This window comes from Erpetoichthys calabaricus, chromosome 2, assembly GCF_900747795.2.
Source record: "Erpetoichthys calabaricus chromosome 2, fErpCal1.3, whole genome shotgun sequence".
In the NCBI taxonomy this organism is placed as follows: domain Eukaryota; kingdom Metazoa; phylum Chordata; class Cladistia; order Polypteriformes; family Polypteridae; genus Erpetoichthys; species Erpetoichthys calabaricus.
The window spans coordinates 117938981-117951851 of record NC_041395.2 but is presented as its reverse complement, the minus strand read 5'-3'; the positions used below and the strand labels follow the sequence as shown (position 1 = coordinate 117951851).

Below are 12871 nucleotides of genomic sequence, written 5' to 3'. Positions count from 1 at the left end.
TATACAAAGTGCAATCAAACTCTTTCAAACACACACCATGTTACCATTCAGTGTGAATCACACTCCATAAACTATGTAAAATATAAGAACGCAGAATGCAATAGGCAAAAAGTAGGTCTGCCACAAGCACTGAACTCTGCACATTCTGCCATTCATGACTTCACTTAGATAATGCCATATATAAAATCACTGGGAATAGCATTTCAATGTTTTTCACAAGGCTAGATGTAATTTGTATACAGGTGGCAACAGTTTACACATGGAATAAAGAGTGATAGGAGAAATCCCCGGGGGTAGAGTACAATGCTAGAAGGCTGCAGACTTATGGAAGATCTGACAATGTATGAAAATGCAACAATAAATAGTTGGTTTTCCTTGTTTGAAGCTGGCAGGTTTCCGAGATTTCACCAAGGCTGTAGCCATAAGTAACATGAATGTATATAAGGCGCAGTTTAGGGAATAACATAATTATATGATGAGTGCGCCTCTGTCATTAAACCACTATGCCTTTATGTGATACAGTATGTGTACCAGCATTGTACAGAAAAAAAAAAATATGAGTGGAGTACAAATGGCATAAAAAATAGGATCTATACATGTGCTACTGGTGCTGGTGCACATTTTGAATCATGTACAGGCATAGTGGATTAATGACGGAGGCATACTCCTATAAAATTATTTCATAATATACTGACATTCTGCCATTGTAACAGAATAACTTTTGTGCAGAGCATCATTTGGTAGTAGAATTAGAGAACTGGTCATGAGATAATTCAAAAAGACTACAAGGCATTGCATGTGTGAAGTTGTGTTCTCAGATGTATGCAGAAAGAACAGATGTCCCAGTCATTGCTCACTAATGTCTATAGGTGCACAGAAGAGTCCGTCCTTACTAGTTGCATTGCATCATGTTGTGGCACCTGCTCAAGGGTCAGACAAACAAAGTACCACAGAGAATGGTGACGTCAACTCAGTATATTACTGACGCACAGCTGCCTTCTGCTCAGGAAATATGTTTGCTAATGCAAGCAAACAGTATTGTTAAAAATCTTAACCATCTTGAACAGCCTCTCTTCTCCCTCCTCCATCCACACAGACAGTTCAGGACCATTTCAACATGCACCACTGATCAAGGGACAGATTTTATCCACATGATAAGGTTACTAATCAGCCACACGTACTGATAAATGCATGAATGCCTCTTGCACATATTATCTGATGTTGTATTTATTGTCTATTTTTGGTGTGGTATTGCTGTCATTAGCCCATATGAGACATGCAAGTAAACATTTCATTGAACTGCACACACATGACAATATATTTGAAGTTAACCTTGAATTTAATTTCTTCCATATCATATTCTCTCACTAATCAGGTTGCGCCCCTAATAGAGACCTATAGCATTTGACTGTGTGGCGAATAAAAGGTTTTAGCCTTTAAACCTGAGCAACATGTTGTCTGTAAATTTCCTGATGTTACATCTTTCAATATATATATATATATATATTTCATATATTGTCTGTTATGTGTTGTCCTCAGGGACATTCCCAGACTTTTGTGAGATGAAGGTTAGAGGTGTTTTAATTGTTTAATTTATTTTAACACAATCGGTTTTAACTCATGCCAGTGTTGCCAACTTAATGAAGGGATTGCAGGTTGGCAGGAGTGCTATAATCATTGGGCCAGGCTGCAGGATGACTAGAATTTAGGATAGCAGGTTAGCGTTAGGAAGAAGTTGCTCGAGTTTGTTTTTTGGGGGAGTGATTGCTGGTTATAGAGGTAAAGGATGATGAAGGGAAAGACAGCATCGGTCAGGTTGATCATTCAAAGGGGAGCAAGACCATGGGCTGTGAGGAGGTTCCAGATAGTAGCTGTGGTGCAAAAGTGGCAGTTGGTGATCTGCCTGATGGATCAGGATATGGTAGGCTGAAGCTTTGAGTCCCAACATCATGACAAGGACTGAGAGAAAGAAATAAAAGAACACCAAAGTGTTACCTCTCCATGATCTGATGTTTTTAACATATTTACTTGGGTTTATTTTTCCCCTCCAACTTACTGTTTTGCACTTTCTTATTATATTGCTTGTTTAATAAACTTATATATTACTGTAGTAAAGTAATTCTGGCTTTGTCTTCCTTGGTCATGATTCCCCAGATACCAGAAGATGACATTTGGCTGTAGGGCCAGGGCATCACACAGACATGTGTCTTAAGTTATGTGATGATTCTAAATTGTCCTTTTGTGGATGAGTATCTAAGAGCTCCATCCAGCTTCCCTTTATCTAGTGCTGCTGGAATGGGTTCTGGCCTCCCTTGATTCCCATGACCCTGAATTTCAACTAAGCAGATTTGAGAATGTTATAATATATTTATTAAGTAAGAAAGCTAAGACACTAGGCATAACAGCAAAGTAAGTCATTTGCTAGTGGTACTAGTAAATATTTTCTAAAAATGTTTGCTGACCTCTACCAAATATTATTTGAAAAGAGAGCACTTGAACTAAAGAGTTGTCATCTTTGCTTATTGGATTATGAAACTGGTGAGATCGTTGAACTGTAAAAATTGTTTTCATACCAATTTCTTAAAAGTCATAGCATGACATAACCGAAAAAATTGAATGTGATAGCATAAAACAGATGTACTGCTATTAGGTAGATACTAGGAAGTAGAAGTTTTGTGAAATACTGTAGTAGACTGCAATACCAGCTCAGGACACCACTGCTGCTGCTGGAGTATGTGAATTTCCCCTTGGGATTAATAAAGTATCTATCTATCTATCTATCTATCTATCTATCTATCTATCTATCTATCTATCTATCTATCTATCTATCTATCTATCTATCTATCTATCTATCTATCTAACAAGTGTAGCACTGAGCATTTTTCTTTCATCTCCATTTATGTAACACACACAAGACAGTGCACAACTAGCCAGTTGTAATATAATATAGTACTTTAATAAGCTTGATTGTAATTAGCTAAAATATATCATGTAAAATTAGTATATTACAATACATGTACATGTAGTTACATTTGTTCATTTATTTTCAGTATCTGCAACAGGAACAGCTACATAATCCATATAATTTTTATAGATCACTTTTCACAACTGCATTCACACCATGCTTAACAAAGTATGAATAATTATAATAAGAATTCCCCTTTTAAAAAAACAAAAGCTCTATCAGTTTATTTAGCCATTTCAAGCACATTACAGAGCACACTTATTCATACACCCAAATTCACTCACACAATCAATTTAGTGTTGCCAATCTTGTTAACTTAGGTAAATATTCAATTAAAATACTAGTCCAACCAAGTAAAAAGACAATAAAATACAGTACATCAATATAGGTATCAGTTGAGATCTGTCAGGTGCCTCATGCACATCCAACAGGGAAGAATCCAGTCAAAGAATATTCATTTCCTTAAACCTGGGTACAAAACAAAATATTTGGTCTTACTGTAGGTTTATTATCCTTCTTTGATTTTTTCTTTTATTTTTTATGCTTTCTATAGGTTGTAAATATACTATGTACATTTAATATTGTGAATAAATTAATCAACAATCAATAAGCATATTCACTTTTTGTTCCCATTCGTCTACTAATTTTAGATTCTCTTGACATGACACCAATTGAGCCCAACCTGGCTGAAGCAGATGAATCTTCAGAAAGTAACATAAATCCAGAATTGGCTAAGGTATTTATTTTCAAGAATTACACTGTCCAGAGGTCTAAAAATAAAGTTATATTAAGATGAATTGTTTCCATCTCACTCATCAAAGTGGTCTTATTGTCTGTACTGAGGAAGTTAAAGAAAGGCACACTGTCAATCACTGTTATCTTATCAGTAATGTAATTAATAATAGGTCTTCCTCCAATTATTGTCTTGTGTTCAGTGCATTTACTTGTGAGCCATAGTTATTCACAGCATAGCCTTTCATTTGTGCTGTTCTGTTTTTTATAATATTTATTTAATGATGACAAGACTCACAATGGCAAGTCGCCACCTTAATCATTTTAGTCAATAATAAAATAACTTGAGTCTTTCAAAAAAAGTCTTGTTAAAAGCAATGAACTCAAGCATTAGTTAATGTGTACTGTTGTTGCAGTTCTATACACCTTATTGCAAATCCTCAAGAAACAATTACATTTTTAAGAACAATTTCTTTTTTAAGAACAATTTCTTTTCTCTTGTTCAATAGTACATTAATGAAACTGAAGATTCTGTTAAAACAGCAAGAAGGGAAGCCCGATTGAATTTGTTCTCCCTAGACCCCGACATGCCTGTAAGTTTTTGTGTTGTTTTCTATATGTTTAAAGATGGATTGCTATTCTTTGGTTTTCAGATTTTGATTTATACATCATCAAGCAATATATAAAGATATCTTTATTTTATGCAGAGCTTATCATTGCAAGTTCTACCATGTGGCTGTCAAGAGTTCCATCCAAACAGATTAGAGATGTCAACTGTTTTTGATGGCGCCCTGCCCGGGGATTTGTTCCTGCCTTGCACCCTGTGTTGGCTGGGATTGGCTCCAGCAGGCCCCCATGACCCTGTAGTTAGGATATAGCGGGGTGGATAATGGATGGATGGATAAATGCATACATAAAGAAATAAGCATCAAAAATATACTGTATTTTGTGACACATTTGATTATTCATGTTAAAATAATTTTTTTATCATTTTTTATCATCATGTTTTACAGTATATTTATATGCCTATTTAGTTTTGTCCATAATAGGCAAAGATACACACTAGACATAAATGTTACATTAAATGGAAGATGGTAGGTGTGTGCTTGCTTATACCCGCAATGGACTGATGTCCCATCCAGTGTTGGTTGTTACCCCGTTTTCGATGCTGCCAGTGTAAGCTCCAATCCCACTGCCTTGATTTATAATAAATCTGCACAACCTTGTGACACTGGCGTGTTTTTTGCTATCTGTATGCCTTGGTGCAATGTGCACTTTTTTGGAATATGCTATACTGCATCAAGTAAAAAAACAATTGAATGTGTGCTGAACATTGTGGCAGCTCATCTTTAAAACCTTTGGAACTAAGGCTGGATGTTACCCACTGGTAAACCTCGTGGCATCTCATTTCTCTAAACCTTAAATGTCCATGTTGCCCCACATAGTCCACAGGAGTGGGAATTGCAGAAGGTTTGATCACTTTACTAAATAAAATCTGTCAATCTGCACCAATAGAACAGCCTTATTCCTCTCAGTCTGCATCATCAATCATTCACTCAGTGAGCTCCATTGCCACCACCTTCAAAGATTTAACTATGAAGTTGGATAGTATGTGTCTCTGCTTAATTGGTCAAAGTCAAAGAGATTTTCTTTCATCTGACTCTCACTGCTTCAGGTGTTGTTCTATGCAGTTACGGAATTGATAAAATTGAAATAATGCCTGCATGTACTCTGTGGGTAAAAGTATGTGCTTGACTTAACAATTCATGTTACCCACCTAGATACTAGCTTGTTAGGCCTGAACTTATTCTTCTCAACATTAATGTGACAGCTGTCCTCGCTGTCAGCTCACCATATTTCCCGCAATGGCCAGCCCTTTTCACAGGCTTGGATTGTCTTTCACCTTGTATTAATCAGCAATTTGCCTGATCATTACTTAAGCCTTGTTATCAAACCTATGTGATGAATTTCCCTTGGAAGCTGGCATCATTAAGCCATATAATGCCTCCCCATGCGTCTTTAACCTAGTTATTCCAAAAAATGATGGGACTTGCACCATGGATTGACCTCAGGGCTGTGAATAAAGCAGTAAAAATAAGTACCCACTGCCAATCACTGAAGAGCTCGCCACTAAGTTCCATGACTCTAAGGTATTTACCAAATTGGACCATCAGCAGGGGTACCTGCGGATTCCTCTCTACCATGGCAGCAGCAAAGACCCGACCTGCCTTGACAAACCATCACACAATGCCTTGAAAAACCATCACACATCTCATTATACTCTGCTATTGTTTGGCCTCTTTTCTGAACTGTTTTCTAAAGGTGATGATCACCATCTTTGCTGGCATCTATGAGGTGATAATCTAACTCTGAAATTGTTGTGCATGGCCCAACACCAGCTGCCAATGCCATCCACTGAGTGTTCAAAGAGTTAGCCTCTCATTACCTCACAATGAAATTAGATAAATGTGCTTTCTTAATTAATTCAGTAGCCTTTCTCCACTCTAATCTCATGTGGAAGCAGTCCAGCATATTCCCAGACCCACAACTACAGCCCAGGTTGCCTCACTTCTTGGAATGACCACGTACTGTCTTTGATTTCTACCACAGTACTCCACAACCACATTGCGTTGTCTTCTGAAGAAGGATGTTACTTGGTCCTGGAATCCAGCCTGCTCTGGGGCTATCAGCCTTCCAAAGGTGGAGCTCTCACCTCCACCTGCTCCAGTGCAGAAATCTCTAGCTAAACCTTTGCTACATGTGATGCTTCCAGTGTAGTGCTGCAAATAAAAGACTGTTGCGATTTCCATTTTGGCAATATAATGATAAAAAAAATGTGTGTATATATATGTACACTGTATATGTATGTATATATACATATGTATACTGTATATATACATATATATATATATATAATATATATATATATATATATATATATATATATACACACACACACACACACACACACTTACATACACACTTATACATATTATAAGTGGCGGAATCCTTCATGGCAGTACTCAACACTCATAAATGTAAAAATAAGACAGAAAAGTACACAAATAGCATTTTTATTGCTCAAGACAAAAGACAGGTAAGGAATACATAGAGGGGGGTACATTAGAGTAAAAAACAGAGAAAATACATTTGCTACTCCTCTGGGCCTACCTTAACATGTTTGTAGCCCTGTTGCTCAGGTGTGGTGGCTTACCCCTTGCCCGCCAAAGTGCTCCTTTCTCTGCTCTGTCAAGACTTGGCCTCTGTAGTTAGGTTTGTCCCATTCACCTTATAATATTTTTATTTAACTTGCCTTTGGCATGAAGGAGGCTTTAAACACCCTGACAGTGTCACTTCTGGACAAGCCCCAGTCTTTTCTCAGTGTGTTCAGGCTTTCCATTTGCTTAAGGGACTCAAGTCCAGGAATACCTGTAGCAGCTCATGGTTGTCCCAGCTTCCCTGAATCTTTCTCCTCTAAGGCAGTTCCCAGAGGGACAAAACAATACTCTACATTCCCCTCCTAAGATCATGTACCCACTATGGGCCAGAAGATGATGCCACATTTAGTGTTTTCTCTTTGACCTAACTGTTTCTACAAAGAGAAGGTGTCCCTTCCAGGTGGAGGATGTTTACTTCCACCCAGGCCATCTCTCTCTCTCTCTCTCTCATTCACTTTTCCTGGTCTACCTGCCTAATATACCTTGAAGGCATACAATACATACATATGGAACATAGTGTCTCCTAACAGCCCTTGTGCTTTCACTCTCATTCACAGCACCTCTCTTGCTTCCAATGTGTCTTTTTCTCTCTCACTTTCTGAGGGTGTTGCCTACAAAGAATTGCTTCCACTCTTTTTCCCTTTCTAGTCACTCTCCCCAAAACAGCAGTGATGAGGTGCAAGGCAAAAATATTTGGATGGAAGCCTCCAGTTCTACTGTTTAGCTAAAGAAAATTTTAAATAAGCTAGTGACAGACTTTCCAGCTTAGCATGTGACTCAGCTTTCCTGCACAGATGCTCTTTCATCCAGCCTGGCCGTATGCCTCCGGTTACTGGGGCAATGCCCTCTAATGTGCCATCTTTGTGGTGCCCTTACACTTAGCAAATTTTAGCCAGCTAGGAACGCCCTTGCAATGTATATGCAGTGAATATATCGAAATCTATGTTACCAATATTATTCTGGTAGAATTAAGGCATGTGTGCTATTACTTATGAAATGTTTGCAGTTCTTTTCTGACATGTCTTGAATGATTGTGGATTCATGTGTGATTTTACTCTAAGATAACTTAGTACTCCATCCATGATTAAATCCTGCTCTTGATTGTTCTGGGATAGTCTGTACTTTAGGCTGGAGATAGAATAAGCAAGTTCAAAAAATGAATGAATAGATGAATGAATATGTTCTGATAAGAACTTACAGAACTTGGTGAATCTAATAAAAACTGTACATCGTTAGGGTGGGTCCACTATTGGAAAGTATTTTCATATCATTTGTTGTTAGGCCCCACAAGTGGATTAATTTGTTTATTTCCATCTTATTTTAATATGTTTCATTTTGTTCTTCCTTCAAAGATATCCAAAGCACAGAAGTCTGATTTTGCTATAAATGAAAGCACAACAAAACCTTTTGAAGAGAAAGTTGGAAAAAGAATTTTGTTATGCTGTAAATCACTACAGATGACACTTCAAGGCTGCGTGACAGATGATGAAACTGGTCCAGTTACCAATGTAATTGAAGTCTTTTTATTCAAATCTATCAGTATTTTAGAAAAACTGAGACAAATCTGTCTGTCTGTCTGTCTGTCTGAATGACTGACTGACATTTTCTTCTTCAGGCAGCCAGTAAGTTTAAAAGTTGAGAACATTTGTTTGCAATGGCATTCTGTTTGTAGTGACTTCATTTTGCCAGAGGAAGACATGTTTACAGATATGAGGAAAAGAAAAAAAGTTTGTTGTTTTTTAATAAAATTTTAGGCAATGATATGGTACAGATGAAATCCATAAAATTCGTCTTCTTTAAAGAAAGTGGAATCTTTTAATTGCCATGTGCTCCTGAGATGCTTGCTTATTGTTCAGGTGAGATGGCAGCCTTTCTTATTGATCTGTGAATGCAGAATCACTGAACTGTAAAGGTGTGTTGCATCTCTTCAGTAATTTGCTTAAGACATTAAAACTGCATATCACAGTGGGAACCTTTTCTGTTTTTTTTCTGCAGCAAGTGTCTTTAGTTTATGAAAGAGTCTTTATGGTCAAGAGAACAGGATTATAATGGGTTCCAGCTGCAAAAGACATAACCAAATGTCAGTAGAGACCTTGCTACAAGTCATCTTTGCAAGTGATTGAAAATATTTATTTCATTTTAGATTGAACCCTTTTTCATCACCATCACACTCTTTGATATTCGAGAGGGTCGTAAGGTGTCGGCAGATTTTCATGTTGACATGAATCACGAACTTGTGAGGCAGATGATTACAGGTTCAGCCTCAGTGATGGAAAATGGAGTAAGTCCACCATCCGAGAAAATCCCAGGAGACTGTCAGCTGCGTGGCATTCCTGAAGAGTGGCTACATTTCCCAAAACAGGTATGTTGTTGTGCTAACTTTGAAGGGAGAATTTTTAATTGTGTGTATTTGACAAGCTAGTTAAAGAAAATAATAATAAATTCTACTTTTGCTTTGTACTCTTGTAAGCTTTTGTGCTTTATAGGTGTAAATTGGAAAGGGTGGTGTTAGTTCACTGGGGTGTTGTATGTCTTTTTCAAAGCAGGGTTATAAAACTGTAGATGGTGCTATAATTTGAGATGCCGAGATAGATCATTGGAGATGTAGAGTGGTGGCTCTGTGGCTAAGGTTCTGCACTGGCAATCGGAAGGTTGCTGGTTCGAATCCTGTAAATGCCAATAGGGACTCTGCTCTGTTGAGCCCTTGAGCAAGGCCCTTAACCTGCAATTGCTGAGCGCTTTGAGTAGTGAGAAAAGCGCTATACAAATGCAAAAATTATAATTATATGGGGGTTATTGTATAGCATTATGTGTGGGTCATTTATGAAGATAAAAATCCCAAAAAAAAATCCTCACGATGGGTACCTGGTATAGTTAATCCTTAAAGTACATTATTTTAAATATTTGGAAGCACAGAATGCTACCCAAAAGCAGCAAAATGTTATATATAAATGTAATGAATTATTATTAATTATTATTATTATTATTAAGTGAGATTACACTTTTTACTAACTTATCTGCCTGACCTTTAATTGAACTTATTTAAATGAATATGTGTAATCCATCCATCCATCCATTTTCCAACCCGCTGAATCCGAACACAGGGTCACGGGGGTCTGCTGGAGCCAATCCCAGCCAACACAGGGCACAAGGCAGGAAACAATCCCGGGCAGGGTGCCAACCCACCGCAGGACACACACAAACACACCCACACACCAAGCACACACTAGGGCCAATTTAGAATCGCCAATCCACCTAACCTGCATGTCTTTGGACTGTGGGAGGAAACCGGAGCGCCCGGAGGAAACCCACGCAGACACGGGGAGAACATGCAAACTCCACGCAGGGAGGACCCGGGAAGCGAACCCGGGTCCCCAGGTCTCCCAACTGCGAGGCAGCAGCGCTACCCACTGCGCCACCGTGCCACCCCGAATATGTGTAATGAAGACAGAAATTATATTAATCTCACTGCTTTTAGATGTAAAAAAAGTTACAATTTTTCACTACATAAATACAAAAATTAGTAGAACAAAAATGAATAACTGGAAAAAGCAAGCTGTGAAAATGTGGAAAATTATGCTAAATATTGTTTTTGTAAACATTCATTTTACTCAGAAACTTGTATGGTTAAGTGAAGCGGTTCAGTTCAGGTTGGGGAGCATGCACTGGTACAGCGCGTTGCCACACCCACCACATGACAAAACAGCTCAGGATCCCACTTGGCAACCCCCCAGGCAGACACGCGGTCCAGTCTCACCCTCTGGAATTAGGATTAACAAACACTTCAGCAGCACCAGAGACACACGTCGTATGTGGCAGGGTGTTCAGACAATTACAAACTACAAGCCCAACCCACACAGCAGCGATGGTGATGCCTCCCTACCGGATGAGCTGAACAACTTCTTTGCACGGTTTGAGGTGCAGAACAAAGAGACTGCGAGAAAAGCAGCACCTTCCTCCACTGACCAGGTACTCTGTCTCTCCTTATCTGACTTTAAGAGGACTCTATCAAGAGTCAATCCATGCAAGGATGCAGGACCTGACAACATACCTGGTCGTGTGCTCAAAGAATGTGCCAGTCAACTGGCTGGTGTCCTCACAGACATCTTCAACACATCTCTGAGCCAGTTGTCAGTCCCAGCATTCTTCAAGTCGACCACCATCATACCAGTGCCGAAGAAGTCATCAGTGACATGCTTGAATGACTACCGACCAGTTGCACTCGCGCCAATCATCATGAAGTGCTTCGAAAGGTTAGTCATGTCACACATAAAGACTAATCTCTCTCCCTCCCTTGACCCTCTTCAGTATGCATATCGCTCAAACAGGTCAACTGAGGATGCCATATGCTCTGCCCTTCACCTCTCCCTGACACATCTAGATAAAAAAGACACATATGTCAGGATGCTATTCATAGAATTTAGCTCTGCCTTCAACACAATCATCCCTCAAAATCTGGTTGTAAAACTGAGCAGGTTGGGCCTGAACATCACCGTCTGCAAGTGGATGCCGGACTTCTTGACAGAGAGGCCCTAGTCAGTTCAGATAGGCTGCAACACTTCCAGCAACATCACACTGAGCACTGGAGCGCAGCAGGGTGGCGTGCTTAGTCCACTGCTCTTCACCCTTCTGACTCACGACTGCACAGCCAAGCACAACACCAATCACATCATCAAGTTTGTGGATGATACGACGGTGCTGGGACTGATAAGCTGGGATAATGAAACAGCGTACAGAGATGAGGTGGAACGGCTGTCTGCATTGTGTGAAGACAACAATCTATCTCTCAGTGTCGACAAGACAAAAGAGATAATCGTGGACTTCAGAAAATCACATCCTGCCCACATCCCACTCAGCATCAACGGTCTAGATATGGAGAGTGTTAGGAGTACCAAGTTCCTCAGTGTGCACATAACTGAGGAACTTACGTGGACGCATAACACCTCATCACTAATCAAGAAAGCCCAGCAGAGACTACACTTCCTGAGGCGGCTCAAGCGAGCAAGTCTTCCCCCTTCCATCCTCACCGTGTTCTACAGAGGTACCATTGAGAGTGTTCTGACCATGTGCATCACTGTGTGGTATGGCAACTGCAACATATCCAACTGCAAGTGCCTGCAAAGGATAGTGAAGACAGCAGAGAACATTATTGGGGTGCCTCTCCCTTCACAACAGGACATATTTTACAAACGTAGTGTCCACAAGGCCTGCAACATTGTGCAGGACTCCTTACACCCCTCACATGAACTTTTCACACTTCTGCCATCCAAGAAAAGATACTGCAGCATCAAAGCCAGATCTGCCAGGCTGCAGGATAGTTTTTACCCCCATGCTGCCACCTGGGATCTTCCACACGGCCTCAACCACCTCTAAAAACAGAACTTTTATACATGCAAGCCACTTTCCTGCAAAGATTAGTGTGCATGTAGAGAAGAACTGAAAATCTCATACTGACCTTTAAGTATTTTGACACTCTTGATATCCTTCTGCTGTGAAACATTCTGACCTGTCATTGTTTACACATGTCTTAAACAGCTATTATCATACACTGATAATTTCTGTATTATCTATATCTATTATTTATTATTTATTTATTATATTACATATCTATTGACTATATTTATGTATCTAGATTGCAAGTACCATACTTTGCATCAATGTTCATATTGCTAACTACACATCAATATTGCTGCTACTTCTTTGTCTTGTCTTTGCACAATATCTTGTTTTGTTTGTGTTTTAATTTTAAATTTAAATCTTAATTTTAATTCTATTTTTAATTTTTTATTTGCACTTCATGTTGTTACACTGTGGACCCTGAGCTTCGTTCGCTATTTCGTCTGTCTGTATACTTGTATATGGTTGAGATGACAATAAAGTTAATTTTGACTTTGACTTTGAAAATAAAACATGTCTCTGTAGCTGCCATTGCCATTCATTTAAAAAATGTGCATAC

General features: G+C 39.0%; 1 protein-coding gene across 1 annotated transcript in view; it reads left to right on the top strand.

Moving 5' to 3' along the window:
* dock10 (dedicator of cytokinesis 10) overlaps positions 1 to 12871 on the top strand; it is a 264702-nt gene that overhangs the window by 151355 nt on the left and 100476 nt on the right. Inside the window, 4 exon segments of the mRNA XM_028794429.2 lie at positions 3616 to 3701; positions 4207 to 4290; positions 8268 to 8423; positions 9059 to 9277. Of these exon segments, the coding sequence (XP_028650262.1) occupies positions 3616 to 3701; positions 4207 to 4290; positions 8268 to 8423; positions 9059 to 9277 (545 nt within the window).